The sequence below is a fragment of the Leiobunum rupestre genome, chromosome 2 (assembly GCF_980474605.1).
Source record: "Leiobunum rupestre chromosome 2, qqLeiRupe1.1.hap1, whole genome shotgun sequence".
Lineage (NCBI taxonomy): Eukaryota > Metazoa > Arthropoda > Arachnida > Opiliones > Sclerosomatidae > Leiobunum > Leiobunum rupestre.
This window is the reverse complement of record NC_143385.1, coordinates 9727362-9748652: the sequence shown is the minus strand read 5'-3', so window position 1 is coordinate 9748652 and position 21291 is coordinate 9727362. Positions and strand designations below refer to the sequence as shown.

The 21291-nt window shown below is 35.4% G+C and overlaps 1 protein-coding gene across 1 annotated transcript in view; it reads left to right on the top strand.

Moving 5' to 3' along the window:
- The window catches only part of LOC149956053 (ABC transporter G family member 20-like), a 75933-nt gene that overhangs the window by 17265 nt on the left and 37377 nt on the right, over positions 1-21291 (top strand). The window contains exon 4 of the mRNA XM_090166749.1: positions 18884-19043. Coding sequence (XP_090022875.1) covers positions 18884-19043 — 160 coding nt within the window. The remainder of the gene's footprint in view (positions 1-18883; positions 19044-21291) is intronic.

Sequence of the window (21291 nt, the reverse complement as noted above, 5' to 3'; positions counted from 1 at the left end):
TAGGTAGCCCGCGATGTAGTATTTTTTTTTATCAATTGTTTGATTAAATTAAATATATTTCCACTAACTTTTAGATAAGTTTCAATGTTAATTATATTTTTTCCAACCAAGTTACGCAGGAACTCGCCACTCGGTAGCGGCTCTTGTCATTAGCTCGAACTCTACTGGGTGTTTCAAATGGTTATGCAAAAATTTTAAGGAGTTGTAGGGGGTGAGTTGAGAAGTATGTCTGTTTTTTCCCCATTTTCCTACGATGGGTTAAAAGAGCGCCAGAGAGCTTCAAAGTGTGGCTACTAGCCCCTGGAAGTAGGTTAGCTAGCATCGCCCATCTGAACTATTTCCTCTGACCGTGACGTCGTTCCTGATTGGCTCAATCATTGTATAGGGGAAACAGCTCCTCATTTTTGAAGGAAACCACTGGGGAAGCTAACGAACCCTTTTCCTCCCAGACTTTCTGTTTTATATCCACTTTTGCTACAACTCCTTCAAATTTTTGCAACCCCTTTTGAAACACCCTGTATAGTCGATTACCCGCACAGGCTCAACTAATTAATTTTAGGGGTTCATTTTCTTTCAACGTTCCAAGAATTATTTTCGTTCTTTAAACCATATTTCGTAAGAAATTACTGTCAGTTTAATAAGCTCCATGGCTAATTAAAAAGCAAAAAAACATACGTTTTCTAGCATTTGATTTTTCCTGGAAAGACTTTTTAACGTCGCTAGAGAACTCTAGTGGCAAATATTTATCAACTGTTTACTTAAAACATAATTTTCAAATGTAGTATCCTAACTGAAAAAAAAATTATCTTTCAAACGATATTTGTTTTTCAAATTATTTTAATTTATTTTATTTTATTAATAATTTGAAAACGAATAAGCAGCCTTAGGATGTCGCCACGGTCACCACATTCCTCTTCAATCATATACATTTATATTACACGTAACAATAACCATGTACTAACCTTGAATTCTACCGATATATTGTTGACGAGGAAACAACTGTAAAAAGGTCTAACGTAGCATTCAAATAGACCACAAACCTGTAGAAATATGTATTTACACCGTAATTTATTTATTTATTTGCACCGCTATTTATTTATTTGCACAGGTATTTATTTATTTCAACATATATTTATTTATTTACACAGCTATTTATTTATTTACACTTATTTCATTATTTACTTATTTCATTATTTACACTTATTTAATTATTTACACTTATTTAATTATTTACACTTCTTTCATTATTTACACTTCTTTCATTATTTACACTTATTTCATTATTTACACTTATTTCATTATTTACACTTATTTCATTATTTACACTTATTTCATTATTTACAGTTATTTCATTATTTACACTTATTTCATTATTTACACTTATTTCATTATTTACACTTATTTCATTATTTACACTTATTTCATTATTTACAGTTTGATATTAGTTTAATCTACAAATTTTAATTTTAATTTTTTAAATCCATAAATGACCGTGGCCCTCTGGTTTTAATGAATATCTTACGTCACTCCATGGAATAATTAACAATTAGTCCATGGTCACTCTCACTCTCTCTTACTTTTTAGAAGTCGGTGAATGTCGGATCGCTCGATATTACCATTCTAAACAATATTAAGTAACAAAATTATGTATCCCAGAAAATAGTTCCCAGAAATATATAGGTTTACTAGGATAAAATTTCCAAATTATTGGATGATTTTAACAATTAAAATTTATTGGATGAAATTATCGAAATAGAAACACAAAAACACTTTAATCCCTATTAGATTCAAGGCGGGTCTAGAGATCGGCGTTTGAATAAGAAATTATCCAATTATTTATTTTTATTCATAACCGACAATTATCCAAAAATAATCAGAACAAGACGTACGACGGTCAGAATACACACAATCCTTCTAATGTGTTAAGTTTGTTTGAGCTATTCACAGCAACCTGCAACGCCGGTATCACAACCAAAATATATCCTCGGTCACACATATATACATATTTACACTTATTTGTTACTTCTAGTCTGACTTTGAAAGCATCGAAGATTCCTTCGATCAGTGTCACTCTTATTTTTTACTTCTGATAACACTTATTTGTTACTACTAGTCAGCCGTTGAGTGTCACACTTATTTCTTCTGGTTATACGACAAAGACTAGTTCGATCAGTTTAATACTTATTTGTTACTTCTGATCACACTTCTTTGTTACTTCTGATCACACTTATTTGTTACTTCTGATCACACTTATTTGATACTTCTGATCACACTTATTTATTTATTACTTCTGATCACATATATTTATTTATTACTTCTGAACACACTTATTTGTTACTTCTGATCATACTTATTTGATACTTCTGATCACATTTATTTATTTATTACTTCTGAACACACTTATTTGTTACTTCTGATCACACTTATTTGATACTTCTGATCACACTTATATGTTACTTCTGATCACACTTATTTGTTACTTCTGACCACACTTATTTGTTACGTTAATGTCACATTTATTACTTCTGGTCATACGCCGAAGACTAGGTAGAACAGTGTCATACTTAATTGTTACTTCTGGTCATACGTTGAAAGCGCGTCCCACTCTGAACGGCCTTGAAAAACGCCACAGGGAAACGGGCGCGTAGACCTCTATAAACATGGGGATTTACAATGTTGGAAATTGCGGGGGTCCGTATACGCTGCCCAAAAACCCTTACTTAGAAATTAAATTTAAGGAACGTTTTTGAAATTCTAGGTTTTATGTAAACCACAGCTATTCAAAAATATAACTTTCATGAAAATCGGACTTAAATTAAGGAACTGTATGTATGTAGATTTTTGGGCGAAAATATAAAATAACGAAAATTGGGGTCAGCTAGGCTAAGGCTAAATTAGCCTTAGCCTAGCTGGCTAATACCCAAGGCACCACCCTAGGCCTAAGTCATCGAGCGACTTTTAAAGCCATTAATTCAGGTGGCTGAGTTACAATGCGTAGGAGGGTGGTGGCAAGCCCTGCAAGCCACGCGAGTCAACAGCTCCCTACACTAACTATTACTATGCTATTACCGTTAACCTCAACAAGTTTTTATGTAAGGGGAAACTGATTAATTATTTTAACATCGGAGAGAAACACTGTTTCTCAAAATGCACCATCAATTTGAGAGTGGTAACGACTTTCAAAGTATTTAAATAGTTTACCCAAATACTTATTATTTTAAGATTTTAGGTACTTCACACAATTTATAGTGTTGATTTATCTGACAACGATTGAAGCCATATTTAAAGGGAAACGGTCAAGCGCTAACCAGTTAGATAGCCCTATAGCCCATTAAAAACTAAAATTTATGGCGAAAACCGCATCAAAAAATATTGAGTGGTTAATTTTTAATAAAATAAAGAAATTTCGGGAAATTGAAAAGCGCGCGTCCGCCGCGACACCTGGTGAGAAGTCGGTGAGACAGAAAAACAACGTAAAAGCGCGCGCTGCTGAAGACGCGAAAAATAGCTTTGCACGCGTGCGCGTTCCAGTTATAAGAGACCTAAGCCTAAATTGCGCGATTTTAAAAGTTAGGATAGTTCGCAAATCGCTCATTCGGGGTTAGGGGCGCTGGCGGCAGCCCCTAAGATGGCGGCGAAAATTCAAACCCAAACACCCGGCGTTATTTTTCGTTTCAACTTTATGGGCCAAAAGCTATTTTTTCAAGACAAAAAAAGGTACGTGTTAGTATATTGAACGTCTTGTTAATCTTTTGATACGGAAATAAGGCCATATTTGGAAAAGCTTGGCCGTTCCCCTTTAAGTACAATTATCTTAATAACCATTGGCGATATCAAAATTCGGTTGGCAGGTTTTTTAGAACAAGACCTCGATCGTGATTACAGGCGCAAATACGTTACTTTTTTAAATTGAACAATTCTTCTACCCTTAAGGTAGCCGAAGTGATTTTCGAAGGATGCTCTTTTGTCATTAAAGACCGAAGCTAAAGTCATTTAATAAAATCTCGGACTTCCTTCTCCTCTAGACTCAACCTGTTTCGACGAAGGTCGAATAATAAAGCTACGCCGGTATAACGGATCATTGTGGCCAGAAAACTTATTGTTTCGATTCAAACTAACAAATGCGCTGTTAAATGAGCTCGATATTCAAGCAACGTTACTATTGAATTGTATTAAATGAATAATTCAGCATTCGCCGGTGACGATTCTTCTCGCTTTTCGGAGCCTAATGTCTTCGCGGTTAATCTTTCGAGAGCGTCATTTGTGTTTAAAATCGGTTACGAAAGCGGAACTGTTATTAAAAATCTAAATATTAGGATACCTCAATCTTGTAGGTAAGCGAAAACATTTTCCTCGCTAAACAAAAACTTAGAGAAAGTCAAGCCGGGGGTTGGCTGCGACCTACCTTAAATTTTACTTGGGGGCCCACAAATACGTTTTAAGGGACCCAGAAAAAAGATAATCAAATTATTTTGAGGGGCCCCAAGCTTAGTGATTTATTTATTGTAGAAGTCTTCAATAGGCCCTATTTTGAGAAAATATTTTGAAGTAATCAAATCGCGCCCTATTTTGATAAAATATTTTACACTACACCAGAAGTGTATAAAACACTATTCGTGGGGAGTTTGAAGTAATCAAATTGAAATCGCGCAAAAACCAAGCTACACCGTGGTACTATATTGTTTAACTGTGGCAGACGAGTACTGCTTTTTTTACTAGTGAAATTGTTACGCGCCATTCGAATCCTGGCGCTGATGAGGTAAATAACTACTAATTGAAATTTGAAATAACGATACGATGTTATAATAAAAATTGATTTATTGCGGGTTGAAAATAGTGACCCTTCTCGTCGGGCCACTGGAGAATTCTGCCCGAAAGGAGGCAACAAAAAACGTGGAAAACTTCGCTTTCCACAATATAACACAATACACAGTAGAAACAGAATAAAAATGGGTTTTATTTTACGCTAGTTGAAGGTCAGAGGGACTAGGTCGTGCTGGAGCTGGTATATAGTGGGGAGCTAGGGGGAAGTACCTGTTAAGAGGGGATTAAGAAAGGGGCTTCAGAATTCGGCCCAAGAACGGTTTCTCTCTTGGATTTTAGGCTATTTTTGAAGAAAAAAGGGGTCAAACACATTCCTTATAAAGTTACAAATTACACAAATATAAAGAAAAGAAGTACAAAAATTACACTAATAAATGAAATATCAAAAATTATACACTGAACTTAAATTCAAATCTCCTTCAATTCACAATGATTTCACACCTTACAAGACCCAGCTTTATTAGTACATTCTTCGAGCGATTTGCACGCGCGCTAGAAAAAGCTATTCCTCTGGCGACGGTCGTGCGCGCTCGTAGGCTTGTAAAAGTAAGAGACTGTGACGTCAGAGCCACATTGAAATCCTTATAAAATGTTTTGATCCCACGCGTGCATTGCTGACAGAACTCTGACAGTGTGTCAGAATTTATAGCCCGGTGTACCTAGTAACAAAGACCATACCACCGGAGGCCTATCATCATAGTGCCCTACGCCAGCGTCCCCAAGCCCGGACAGGTGACAAATCCAGCATGGGTAGCAGAACCCCACTACTGATGGTCGCACCTTAGACGCAAGCCACTCAACCCAGCAGAAGGTGCAGCAATGGGTGGACCAATCCCCACTTCGCTCACAGCAGTGGGATTAAGAGTGGATGCTATAGCAACTCCAGCCGACACCCCACCTACGTAGGTAAGGAGTCAAACCCTTTGGAGAGAGCTCCTAAAGGGGAACGACGAGCACACAGCGGCCCAAGTAACCCGGCACAGCTGGCACCGGAGATCCCGGTGGACCCCAAAAGGCCGGGAAACAGGACTGCCGTGCCCGCATATGGAGGCTCGCCGCCCCACAGCAGGCTACCCAATCCGCCGAGGCGGCCAGTTTGCCTGGACCCTATCCGTTAGCCTGAACCGAAGCTCAGTATCCAGCCCAAACCTGACCGAAGTCGGAGGTGGAGATAGGACCATTTGATCAGAGCTAACATCTCCCAATGCGCCACCGCCCTTACGGGTTACAAGAGCCAGACCCCGACTAACCGGTAAAGCCACCAGTTATTGCACACTCTAACCCATTTAGGGCCACTACATTGAAACAAGAAGGCCACGTTACTTTATAAAAAGAACTATTATGCTTTCTATACAAAATAAATGTTTCGTCCTCGCCGGGATTCGAATTCGCGCCAAAAAGTTATATTAGGTAAAAGCTTACACTACGACTAAAATAGTTTCTCGAGTGCTCACGCCATCACATATCAGTATGCTGAAGCTGTGTATATCACGAGTGGCGAAGTAGTTCTTAGTTCCACTCAAGGGACTGATCACTCCGCTTAATCGGTGTACAGAGCCGTACCTTTGACTGTACTAATTGGATTACGCGTAATCTTTGAAGTCCCTGCCTTAAGCAGTGCTAATCTAAGCGTAATCCGGCGTAATCGGTGTACAGACTTTCTAAGAGTGGTTAGCCCCTCGGTTCCACCCAAGCTAATCTGGGCGGTCTTTCACCGTGCTCCCACGAAGAACCGGACACCAGGATGTTTCTACAAGCCTTAGAAACAAGGATATAAGTGCGTGACACGTGCGGCGGATATCACGGTGTGCTACTTACTAGTCTCTAGTTTGTGTAAGTTTTTTTTTCACGGTCGGGTGTCACCCCCAAATCACGCCCTAATGGGTGGCAGCTGGGGTGTCCGCCCCCCCCCTAGCTACGCCATTGGGATTCCTTGCAAACGTTTGTTCATAGCGTTTGGACCTGGAAAGGATTTCCGTTACATGGACGCCACACTAATATCAAGAAAACTAGACAAAGGCCAATCTGAAGCAATTCCCACTTTCCACTCCCAAACAGCATGCGACACCACTTCATGTTTAAATGGAAATGGAACCGGATCAGCTTAAACCACATGGAAGGGGTATCAAGAAGCGACTTCGTTATTTTAAAAATTAGCGTTGTGCCCTTCTACCTCGGTTATCTGTAGTCCAGAGATTCGCAGTTTTAATGTACGATTGGTGTAGTTCTGATGAGACGTTATACAAACCTAGAGAGACTTGATTTCATATACTAGTGTAAAAATTACCTTAAAAAATAAACTTAAAATATAATTATGAGGTCGTTGAAAAAGGTGTGTTTTCAATTTCCTGCAGGCGGCTTTGGCTGCTTGTTAAAACTGTCACAGCAGAGTATCGAAAGCCTCTAATCATTTTTTAAGTTTATATACTTCAAAGTATTTTTAAGTCAATTTTTCTGCTTTCTTCGCCAAATGCATGATTATATCTCGATCCACTAAAATGAACAACGTCAGCCTCTTCAATCGGAATAGAGCATAGCGCGTTGATATTTGTCTGCGGCGGCGGCGGCGGCGGCGGCGGCGGGTAGGGGAAAATAAATCAAATTTTGATTTTTATTTGTCATTTTCCCAAAATATAAATAAATCCATTCTTTCTACGACAACCACGTTTTATATAAATTAATACTGTTTTTTTTTTCATTACTATCTTGATTGAACAAGTAATGGCGATTTCCAATTTCGAGATCCCTAAAACGCTTCGTCTGAGCCCGCGCTAAAAGTAAGCAATTTTTCATCTTTGGTTTAAACAAAATAAAATATGAGTAGATTACGTTTATCATTGAAAATGCACGAGAACTTTCGATAAGGCGCTCCAACTATTATATTTATCGTATGGAAAAATATTTTTTTCGAACCTGGTAGTTGTAATCAAGGCTGAAGTTAATATTTGAAATGCGCCATAGACTGTCCGTTGACTGAAATTGTGTCCGATTATCTGTTTTCGCTTATTCGACGCATTTCCATATCATATTTTTTAAATAGGCTTTTCAATGACTAACCGCTAAATGTTTCATTTAGTAGCAATTTGAGTGTTAACAATATCTATTGGTTATTATGGAGGAGTATGAATTAAATGAATGTCCCGCAGAATCTTTTTTAGGTCAAAGTTATCTTTCTACGTCGATCGCAGCGCCTCCTACGGAGGTAACTAATTACGCGGTAACAATTAGTGACGGAAAATATAGTTATAGCGAAAGAATCAGTTCTGTTTTACACGACTTAAATCTAAGTATCGATGTCGGTTCAAGGTGAGTTCAGTTTTTCCAATTTATAGTTAGGAAACAGTGACGTGGGGAAAACTAATTGGCAGAAACTGCTCAAACTGCATCGTGACACTCCCTTAGAACTAGATCCTGCCACCTAGGAGCAACAAACACAAGGAGAACGCAGCTAGCCGTTAGACACGCTAACGAAGGGTTGTGTACGAATTTCATTGGACGAGCGTCACGAGCCTTTACGATGAACGTTTTACGGGCGGGGGGAAGACAATTTCCGAATTTTTCCCTTCCGACGGCAGCAGGCGCTAAAGCGTCTAGCCAATGAAAAACGTAGACAAGAAAATCCACGACTTTTGACGGGTTGCGTTCTCCTTGTGTGGGGTGTTGTGTTTGTTGCTCCTAGCTGCCACATTTTCCCTCTTTCCACCAGTGGCGTAGACAAGGGGGTTTTTCCGGGTCCAGACCCCCCTTGGGCCTACCTTTGACTATTCTAAATTTCCACCCCTTCTCGACCCCCTCTTAACATTCACATATTTCGACCCCCCTTGAGGAATTTCTGGCTACGCCACTGCTTTCCACAGTGCCGATTGAGTAGTTTCCCCACACCATTTGTTGCCCCTTAAACAGTTAGTACTTTAGATGTTGTATCGACTAAATTCGCGTTTTTTCCGCTATGAGCGCTGTTGTTTTAGAGTGAAAAGTCTGTACGAGCTTAGACTAATTGTTACAGGGACATTTCAAAATTTATTTAGCGAGCGCGTAAACTATTCTGCATACCCCTCTATCGGGAAAAATATGCAAGTGCGAAGTTATCACAAGTAGTAGCCATGAAATATTTTTTGTTCAAAGAAGAAATAGCTAAACCGCTCACTGCGTAAATTTTGGGAAAACTCCTATCATACTATATACCAGTGTGCAGAATCCACAATTGTTACCCCCAATTTTAAAAACTTCCTTAAATCAACGCAGGATGTAGAGTTTGAAACAGACTAAAGCGATCAAGGACAAAATTAATCTTTGAAAAATAATTTAGTATTTTCTATAAAATAAGCTATACGCTTTCTGAACTAGTTTTATGTAGCTCATCAGTAGTGTATTCCTAAAAAAAGAACCGGGGCGCTACCTGGGTACGGCCAACTTCGGAGTTGGCTGTACCGGCCGCTATAAATGTACGTCCAACTTTTATGTTTATCGTGATTTGAAATTGTTATGGTTTTTTCCTACCATACACATATAAAATAAAATAGACCCCCTATTTTAATTATGCAAATAAATATATTAATTCGTAGAAAATGAAAGGTAGACAAATCGTAAACTATATTTTTTAAATAAATAATGAAAATTAAATTAAAATAAATATAAAAATATAAATTTAAAATGTAAATAATATTTGATCGAGGCTTAAAAAGTACGTTACTAGGTTATAATAAAATGATATTTCAACAATAAGGTCAGAAGGTGTAATATCCTTATATTTTCCCCATTGAAATATTGTAACAGTAATAGGCGCTAGCATAAATTCTTCATGTCTTGTTCAACTTGTTAAAATGTTCCACGCGCTCTTTAATATTTTATCGTAAAAGGCTCGTGCGTTTTTTTTATTTCAGGGAGCACGCGCGAAATCGCTCGAGCTCATTTACGCCGAGGGGCAGGTCACTTCCTTGATTAACGACGCACCCCTCAAAAGATTAAATCCGATTTAATCGTGATTATTTTGATTAAACTCAAGTTAATCACGATTAAGTTGATTAAATCACGTTTAATCATGATTAGAATGTTTAAATCTGATTTAATCATGATTAAGTGATTAAATCTGATGAAAATGATTAAATCCTGATTAAAAAAATTATATCGTGATTAGTATGATTAAATCGTACTTTAGTTTTGATTTTAATGATAAATTCTCGATTCGACCGATTATATTGATTAAATCGTGATTAAATCTAATTAAAATGATTAAATCTAATTAAAAGGATTAAATCTAATTAAAATAATTAAATCTAATTAAAATAATTAAATCTAATTAAAATGATTAAATCTAATTAAAATGATTAAATCTAATTTAAATGATTAAATCTAATTTAAATGATTAAATCTAATTTAAATGATTAAATCTAATTAAAAAGATTAGATCATGATTAGAATGATTAAATCTCGTTTAAATGATTAAATCCTGATTAAAAAGATTAGATCAAGATTAGAATGATTAAATCTCGTTTAAATGATTAAATCCTGATTAAAAAGATTAGATCAAGATTAGAATTATTAAATCTCGTTTAAATGATTAAATCCTGATTAAAAAGATTAGATCAAGATTAGAATGATTAAATCTCGTTTAAATCGTGATTAGATTTTTAATCTTGATTACCCTGATTTAATCATTTTACTATGATTAAGACTCACCCAAAATGGAAGTGACCTGCGATACTCATAATGGTGTTTAAATTTATTAGTATTTAAAATTTTAGTTTGAACATTTAATCCAATTTTTATACCGCCATCTAGTAACAAAAAATTAACTAAGAATTTTGTAAATGCTATATTTTCCACTTATAATTATTTATAATAGTATTTAATTTCAGTAGTATTTCCAAAAGTATTGTTAAAAATATTAAATTACACTCTTTAAATCTGAGCAAACCAGCACCTACACACGGGTACACGATTCATATTATAAAAATTTATTTTTGTTTTCTTGTTTTTTGAAAAACTGGCTCAATTATCGACAAACTTTTATTGATACAAACATTTCATTTTTAATATTTTTAAAAAAATTACAAGAGTGACTCAACCAAATTTTCTAAACCACCACTTCTCATAAATGGGCATATATTATAACAAAAACAGTTCTTCGAACTGAAAAAAACAGTTTAGAGCTCGTTAGAGGTGCGGCCTTAAAGGGACATATATTATTTTTTATTGTTGATTAATTTGTCAAATTAATTGAAATAGTATTAAAAAAAACTCCTGTGAACAACAGAATGACGTCATACCGCCTTTCAAATCACAGTCCACTGCTCCTCCAATTTTTAACACCAAATCTTTGGTCAAATTTTGCCCACAAAGGTATCCATATTTATATTTATTTTCTTCACTACTCATTTAACATTAAAATTTTAAAATTTATTATTATTAGTTTATTTTTTTGTTGCAGATTACTGCAATAAATAACTAATAAACTAATAATAATAAATATAAATATGGATACCTTTTTCGGCAAAATTTGACCAAAGATTTGGTGTTAAAAATTGGAGGAGCAGTGGACTGTGATTTGAAAGCAGAATGACGTCATTCTGTTGTTCACAGGAGTATTTTTTAATACTATTTCAATTAATTTGACAAATTAATCAACAATAAAAAATAATATATGTCCCTTTAAGGCCGCACCTCTAACGAGCTCTAAACTGTTTTTTTCAGTTCGAAGAACTGTTTTTGTTATAATTTATATATATATGAATATTTATACTTAAACCTAAACGAATAGATCAGTGGCGTAACTAAGATCTCCGAGGCCCCCCCGCGAAAAACTACTCGGAGCCCTTTTAAATAGCACCGATTTTAATCAGAAACGTTTGGGGGCCCCTCCGCGCCGCGGGGTCTGCGGGGGCGCTATTTACGCCACTGGAATAGATCGGTAATCGAGGTATGTGTCAGTTGTTTGAGAGATATGCTTTGAATATTCTACTTCCACATGAAATAAATTCTCAGTTGGAATTGCGTTGGGTACCAGTCTCAGTTTTCCATTGAATATTTCTATATTCGCGTGTAAAAAAATGGTCACTACAAACAAAATCGTTCTCTGATGGATGCCAGTTATCACGGTTGATGGCACTAATCCATTTTGAGAGTGTTTCGGGTTTAGAGACGGGAAACCTATAGTTTAAAACAATTATAGGCCTATAAATAATAATATAAAATATTTAAAACTACTCGATTTTCCTGTCTCGCGTTGTTTCGCATTTTCGCTTTAAAATCGTCTGCGTTTCAGCATGGATATACATAGAACTATCATTGCCAGCCAAAAATACGTTTGCTACAAACTCTCCCCCCCCCCCCCTTACAGTCCTACAATCCCCACTTTCCGCCCCAAAAACGATTCAAATCCGGAAATAGTAACGCCATCTCGTGTCTGAAATCGACACTATGGTATTTTAATATGGTTTGTAAAAATGGCGATTGTCAGTAAAATTGGTCCGCAGATTATTTTATTCGGAATTTAATAGGATTTGTCATTGTTTAAGTCGTAAATTTTATATCGCATAGGTAAATAGTAATTAGTTTTACATTAATAAAAATGTATTATTACTTAAAAAACATTTACCCGATGAAAACATTTTAAGCACTAAAAACAGAAACGCGATGCAAAAAAATGCATTAGATTTCGCGGCGCCAAACAAACTGCCCGTCTGCTCGCCGAATTGAATCGTTTCCGCTTAGGCCTAGTTCTGATTTCGCCCGCTAGGACCGATGGTGTTTGAGTCAAACTTATTTTCGAAGAGAACGCCATCCAGGACAAAATTCTCAAAAAATATAGGGCTACCTTTTAGAAATATAGGCCTACCTTCTTTTAAAATATAAGCCTACGTTCAGAAATATAGGGCTACCTTTTAGAAATATAGGTCTACCTTCTTTAAAAATATAGACCTACCTTCAGAAATATAGGCCTACCTTGTTTAAAAATATAGGCCTACCTTGTTTAAAATTATGGGGTTGTCTTTTCGGTCGCAAAATCTCAGAATATAATAAACCATAGTAGGATTCTACTATAGTGGCACTATTTAAGGATAAATTGTTGCAGAAGTATATAATATTCACAAAAGTCTTCATCTCCGAGGGTACAATATTACCAGGAAAATTTCTGTAAAATTACAGGTATTTTTTCCTGTAAAGGTAGCGAGGCTGCAACTAAAAACCTGTTCTAGACACGAGAAATATAAAGTACAATTAACAGTAAATTTTAAATTTCATTTTGTAATATTGTACACCTCCGTTATTTTCGAGTGCAGCCTCGGAGATGAAGACTTTGTGAATATTATATACTTCTGCAACAATTTATCCTTAAATAGTGACACTATAGTAGAATACTACTATAGTGTATTATATTCTGAGATTTTGCGATGTGTCGCTTTGAGCGACCGAAAAGACAACCCCATATTTGTAAAGAAGGTAGGCCTATATTTTTAAACACGGTAGGCCTATATTTTTAAACAAGGTAGGCCTATATTTGTAAACAATTAGGTAGGCCTATATTTTAAAACAAGGTAGGCCTATATTTTTAAACAAGGTAGGCCTATATTTCTGAAGGTAGGCCTATATTTTTAAACAAGGTAGGCCTATATTTTTAAACAAGGTAGGCCTATATTTCTGAAGGTAGGTCTATATTTTTAAAGAAGGTAGACCTATATTTCTAAAAGGTAGCCGTATATTTCTGAGGGTAGGCCTATATTTCTAAAAGGTAGCCCTATATTTTTTGAGAATTTTGTCCTGGATGGCGTGAGTTATTGTTAATCCATGGTTTCAGACGACTTGTAACGAAATAGCAGTTTCTTATTGGTCTCTCATATAAATTCAAATTTTGGTATGTGGGTCGGCATTTTTACCCACCCTTTAATATAGGTGTATACAAATTGGCTTGTTTTAATAAAGAAAAAACACTTCTGTGTTCGGTATTTCACGATTTTGGAATTTTCAAGGCTGAGCGAATAACCGAATTAATCGAAAATTTATTTGTCTCGATATTCGATTCACGCCTCTTTTGGTATTTGATCGAATATCGAAAAACATTTCTATTATTCAGTTTTTATTATTTGGTTAATATTCGGTGAACCTTCGGAAAATATTCGGTGAATTTTCGGAAAATGTAGACTTTTATTTCCGCATCCCCAATCGGCCTGTGCCACCGCAAAGCTGTCTATGGGGAAAGTGAAGCCAAAACCTGTTATGGAGGAAGAAAATTCTGTGGTAGAACTCTCACTTGGCGTATGAAAAGAATAGGCATATCTATATAAAAGAACGTACGTCATTGATCAATTGGCACTGAGCAAATACTTTTTTTGTGTGTACAGATAGTTTTATTTTCAAATTTACGTCACGTCATTAAATATTTCAGTTATACTATTTAGATATTAAAATTTACATTTTTTTACTATTAGACCTTTTATTCGACTAATATTCGATAAGGTAGTATTTGTATTAAGCCTAACTATTCGGTATTTGGTTCGAAAACTACTAAACGTCTCGGTATTCGATTAGGTAATTTTTGGGTTTTCGATATTCGTCTCGATAGGCTAAAAGTTCTATTCGCCAAGCCTTAGATTTTTGTGAGACTACAGCCAAAGGTTATATAGAGCTCGTACCGTAGATTCGAAATCACAGAAGTGAGTGATCGCTCCGTTACAAAACCGTTAATTGGAAAGTTGCGTACGAGATCTAAATTATCTTTGCTACAGCTAAATTAGATTTTTTTATAGACCCTATACTAAATTATATTTTTAAGAAAAATTACACTCTGAGAAAAAGTTATTTTAATTTAGAAAGATTGTCAAAAATAGTTTTGTTAATTTGCCGGAGAAATAAAATGCGGAAAAATTTCCGCAAATCGGAAAAATAGAAAATTTGAAACATATATTAATTTTTAAGGGTTTTAATTTGTTAACTTTTTATAGATATAAAATGTCTAATAACCGTAAACATACTACAAAACATTAAATGTTGTACATTGTTAATCAGTTTAAAGCTGCGGTCTAGAGGTTTAGTTTTACTTTCAGATTCGAAAAAATTAGGCGAAAATGCCGCTTTATTTAAATTTGTAAACCATCTATACTATATTCCAAAGTAGTGCAGTTCATTTAGACAAAAAAAGGGCCGAAGTTCGCATTAAATGTAGTAGTAGGTTTGACTTTTTACCTCTCCGAGGGGACAAAGTCCCCTAGGAGGGGTTATACAATCACCGTGTCTGTCTGTCCTGCGAACGCGTTCGCATTATTCGTGCAAAGGTTAATCATTGCGTACGCAAATTCTCGAAATTTCTGCGTTCGCAGTTTCTCAAAGGGTTGGCAAAACCACCGTGTGACGGTGAGCATTAACGGATGCATTTGCGGTTTGGTTTGGATGGTGTTTTTTCGCTCACCGTCGTGACGGTTCGGTGTATTACGCTTTTGTAATGTTTATGCGTAGGTTGTGAATGTTGAGTTCGTGTTATGACGGTTGTGAGTGTTGAGTTTGTCGTGTTTGTGTTTTGATGGTTGTGCATGTTGAGTTCGTGTTGAGTCTGTTGTGATTGTATGGGCGTTTTCTCTCCAACTTCTTCTAACTGACTTTGGGACGGACCGAGTGCTGAGTGTAATGCTACCTCTCAACGTCCAATGGCAGGGTTTCCAAAAATTGTTCATGGTATTCGTCTTAGTATCAATTTGCGAATTATTGGCGCCGGCCGGGAATCGAACCCGGGTCTGCCTCGTGCAAGAGATTTACTCTAACCACTCAGCCACCAACGCTTGTTAAGTTACGGTGTTTTTCTAAAAAACAGCTTTGGCGAATGTCATTTACAAAGTTAAAACGTTAGGTACTATAATTTATTCTACATCATTTTAAATTTTTATAAATTATATTAATCTTATATTTAATGAAATATTTATATATTATATTAATCTTATATTTAATGAAATATTTATAAATTATATTAAGCTTATATTTAATTAAATATTTATAAATTATATTAATCTTATATTTAATTAAATATTTCTAAATTATATTAATATTATATTTAATTCAATATCTGAGTATTTTAATTTATTTGACCGTGTTCAGGAATTGAACTCGGGTCGCAAAGTTACAATGCAGATATTTTACCGCCGAGCCATTGACTTCCTTTTGGAAAATAAAAAGTAAAGAAACCATTATGATAAGGCGGGTTTTTTACCTTTTAATAACGCTAAGAAAAAGGATAATTATTCAAAACTTCCGCGGAAACTATATCAAAGTAATAATATAGCGCCACCGTGTGGAGAATTATCAATCAAACCGGGTAAAAAATATAACCTCTTCAATTTTTCGAACTTTAGTCAAATCTCGGCGGGTTAAAAAATACAAAATAAACGTATATAAGGCCGTTGCGGTCAATTTACACGATTTAGTCTTTCTTAGTTCTTGGGTGTCAGAAGAACTACTACAGGACGGGGTCCTGGTGTCGGTCAAAAGTTATGAGGTAACTTTGCGGTTTTAATTAGTATGTTCGGTCTTCGGTCAAGAAAAGAGTTAAATTGTGTTTCACGTTTGGAACGTGAGTGAATGGACTTAAGTGTATGAACAGTGCGTGTTTAAGACTGAAAGTGTTAAAATAATTGTGAACTAACTCAAGTCAGCTGTAAGATAAAATTGATTGTTATTATTTTTTGTATTGGAATAACCTAATTATACCCTAGAAATTATCAACTCAACCTGTGAGGCTGATTAAGTAGATTGGAAGTAATTAGTAGCGAACAGCTCTCAGCTGTTAATTAAGACAAGAGTTTATAGTTAGTAATTTTAACTAAATTCAAAGTACCTCAGTATAATTTATGATATTTACTTAAGTGTGTGTTTTGGTTTATTTTTCAATCACGATGAACTAAGACAAATCTAGTCTTAGACACTTGAGTACCAGTTCTGTACAATTACGTAGGAGGGATATATATTGTTGGGTTATTGATGAAAGTTAAATCTAGAACGTTCCATAGACTGTTCTGAACAAAAATAAACATTTATAATTTTGCATAATTCTGGTTGCCATTTTATTTCTAATAACTCGCCCGCAACATTACAGTTCTGGCAATCCCGAATCAAATAAATTTTCAATTTAACGGCTACGGGAAATTATTCTCGTAAATTTATCGCGCGGCCTTAGGGAATATTCTTTTAACAAAATTTCGATAAACTATCGTTTAATTAAAACCGGCCCGATTCCGTTAAAATTATAAACTAAAAAGCGAACGGTCGTTGTAATACCCTCTGTAGATATTTTTGCATTAAAATTTGCTTTGTATTATATTCAACTGATAAACTTGTACTGTAAAAAGGGTTTAATCCAATTGTGCATTGTTATAGTACGTCTAACTCACTGCTGTAACTACTTAACTTATGATATTCTGAATAAATTAAAATTGGTCGTTTCGTCTCAATTATTTTAATTATAATTAAAATTCTATACCGGGCAGGATAGAACTGGGATAACATTTTTAACAAATAACTCTAAATTGCGGAGATATATCTTAAAGGGTTATCTCGAGAAATTAATACCACTAGGGACAATTTTTCCGAGGAGAGGTATATTTTGGCTTGCCAAATTGTTTATGTTCTTAGGTTTGGTCCCAGCAGTATATACTCAATTTTGCAACTTCGAAATCCCTGTGCTTAACTCTGGGGTACGATAAAAACCATCTATACTATATTCCGAAGTGTCTTCTGTGAACAAAAACAAAAAAAGTTACACATAAAAAAAACGATGTTAATAAAACAGCTAGTAAAGTGCTGTTTATAAAACAGTTTCATTACTCTGTTTAAGTAGCAGCAGAATTTACGGTTTTATTGAAAATGGAAATCCTTTTTTTATAGTATGTTGCTAGTTCTTATAACAAGTACTTGTTAAATTAACGGCTATACATTATGTTTCAATAACGTATTTACGACTTATATGGTATTAGTTGCTGTTTTATTAACAGTTGATTGCTAGATAGTTTAATAACAATCAAAATGTTGTTATAGCGTTACTTGCTGTTTCATAATTGATCATTTAGTTACAATTGTCACGCTGTGTATTTAACGTTGACTGCGGTTTTCAACACTCTGGACAGGAATCCATACCTCTACTTGGAATGTTTATCCTGCCGTATCACGTGTGGTAAGATCACTTTGACGGCTATAGCCCCGCCTCCAAGAGAAAAACTCCCCTTTCCACGCGCTCCCCTCTCACGTCGTTGTTTGTTAAGTTAACATAGTGACGTCAAAAAAACCATCAGCCACATCGAGACGAAAATCTGCCGCGATAAGCATTCCAAGTAGAGGTATGGATTCTTGCTGTGGGTTATGGGTTTTTCTACTGTACTACTCATAAAAAATTTTTTGGTGTTAGTTGCTGTTTAATTAACTGTCGATTGCCAGATTTTGCACTTACAATCACAATGGTTTTATGCCGTTAATTGCTGTTTTATGGGCATAACAATATAACATTACAAATTCGTGAAGGACTAGTTTGGCAGAAAACCGATTTAACTTCTTGACACTGGACCGAATAATTTTCTGTTCACTTCGCGGCGACTTTTTCAGGCTTACATTTCTCTTCGGTTACTGACAAAGTTTCTATAAAATTTAGCAAATATCCGTTGATAGTTCTCAAAGACTGTCCAATAAACAAAGCTGAATGCTACTTAAAAAGGCTTTCTTTGAAAATTTAAATTGGGTTCTGTGGCTTTTAGAATGATTATTGTCGGTTGTCGTACAAAAGGACGTGAACAGCTCGGTGAACAGTTAAGTCATTATTAGAGGAAACCCGAAATATGACTTATCGGCAAAATAATTGGACGAAAAAATTTAAAATCTGCTCTGTATCGGTAATAAACTTTTAATATTTCATGTTATTTTGGTTATCAGGGCGCTAATTTTGCTTATGGCAACTCGCTATGGCACAACATAAAATAATAATTAATTCCAAATATATTCTTCGTGTTACCTTTTTACACAAACCTTATTTGTTATTTAATTAAATATACAAATGGTATTCAAGGGTTTGTTTGTTTGTTTGTTCTAGTTACGCTTTGTTGGGCCCCAGTGGTTGCGGCAAGACGACACTATTGAAAATCATCAATGGACGTCTGCCTTTGGACAGCGGCGAGGTGCGACTGTTTGGTAGGCCAATCGCAGATCTACCAACCAGAAAAAGATCCGCACTGATCGGATTTATGCCACAGGTAATTTCCAGATTTTTATTTAAGTCAAAATTAGATCTACCCTATTTTGGATTCTTTTATCCACCATTTCAGTAAGGGAATGACGATAGGTATCAGAGTAGATATACCTTTAGGGTGTCCACTAAAAAATGAACCAGGGCGAATATCTCAAAAACTGTTTTAGGTACGAATTTGAAATTTTCAGGTCGCATAGAATGTGTAGGGTGAAAATCTACTATGAAAATGTAGATGACCTTTAGCCATGTCTTAAAGGTCATCCAAAGATTATCTCGAGAACCGTAAGTGTTAGAAAGTTGGTTCCAATTAGAAAAGTATTCCCCGTCACATTCTAGGTCTTAATAGCTTTAACCCGATCGGATTTGACCAATAGGAAGTCGAGAAAGATTTTACCAAAATCACCAAGGTCGTAAAAGGGAAAATTGCAAGAAAGCGCTAATAACTCGAAAACAAGTCGTGTTACATAATCGAAATTTGCTAGATAAACTTAAAGTTTTGTAAAATTGGATGACCTTGAAAACGCGGTTCAAGGTCGCGAAAAAATTATCTCGCGATCCATTGGGTTTAGAAACTATAGGTCTAAATTAGAAAAGTGCGTATCACCACAATCTCGTCCAAGTAGCTTTGAACCATGTCTTCAAGGACATTCGAAAATGACCTCGAGAAATAACATGAAACTGTATAATTTCAAAAAGTAACATTTGACATTTTTAAATGAAATGAAGAGTAAGCGTAGACCTAAAGTCATCTGTTTTTTACTTACGTTTACTCTTAAAAAAAGTTGCCATTTAGTATTTAAAACTGTACCACTACGAAATTAAATAATTATTCAAGACTCTTTTCGAAATCTTCTTTACCGTGCCCAGAATGATGTGTATCGTAGCTGACGGTGGCATAATTAAGCACATGTTTTGAGCTAATTTGGTTTTTGGAAATTCCAAGTGGTTAATTTTCAATTGAAATAAATGGAATAAAAAGCTATAGCCTCCTACGATCACCTTGTTTTTTTTTTCATGACCTCATATTTCAGTGAAAAATAGGCGAGTAGAAGGAAAGTGAGGGTGTGGCGTCAGTCCCGGGTTCGGGTTTGGGTTCGGGATCGAAATCCGGGATTTAAGGGATGAAATGGGGGTAAAATCGTCAAAAAGTCAATGTATTTATGATATTTCTCGCGACGATTTGTTTTCCCGTATATCAACATATTGTGTCCAGGCCAACTTGTTCATTTATCTACGCTTATCTCGAAAGATACTTGAACGTATATCTTATCAAGTTTTATCGTACGGAATAAGTTGAAATGATGTAAAAATTGATAACCTAGGCGACGCGTGCGCAGATTACCCCGGGGGACGCGGTTAATTTGAATTTAAGAGTGTTTTGACGTCATGGAATATTCGTTGTTAAAGTAGAATGGAAATATTTTTAAACTTCATTTTAATATCATTGTAGTACTTAAATATGCTTGACACTTGAACCAATCTCACGAGTATTTCTTAAAACGAATATCTCGATCGCGTTTTATCGTACGAAATAATTGGAAATTATGTAAGTTGTATGATACTTGATAACCTAGGCAGGAAGATAGCGCGCGCGTGCGTGGATTACCTGGGAGGCGCGGATTGCCCGGGCGCGCGGTTAATTTGAATTTAAAACATGGATTACCTCTCCGAAATAATTCCTGTACCCAAAATTGGACCGCAAGTTTTTTTTCTTTTTAGGGGAATCTCTATGGGAGTTTAACATTACAATAAAGCTAATAGGTCCAGTTTGGGGTACTTTTGGTCCGAAATGGGGTACATAGGGCCGAAAATGGTGACTTTGGTCGTTTTAAGGGTACTTTTGGTCTATTTTGGTCCATTTTTGGGTACATCAGAAAAGCAGTTGGAAAAACGAAGAGCCTTATTTTTCCACCCATCTCCAAACTCCAAAAATTTATTGCTTTAATTTATTTATCGCTTCCGTAGGTATAAAATAAGATAAAAACCACTTACCTATATTTTAATTATGGTAAATTAAAAATACTTAATTAGTGTACTAAGTTACGTTTAAAAGAACCTTTTGTAACAATTCCAATATGTAAATATAGGTAAAAGGATTGAAAAAATACTTAAAGTGGTTTTACTGATAAACTCTAAAGGAATTTAACTTTAAAGGGTATCTTAGATTATTGTTTTTAATTTTATTCAAGTTGGAAACGTATTAAGAGTCCTTCAATAAAAGGATTTTATTTACGAACTTAATTCATATTTTC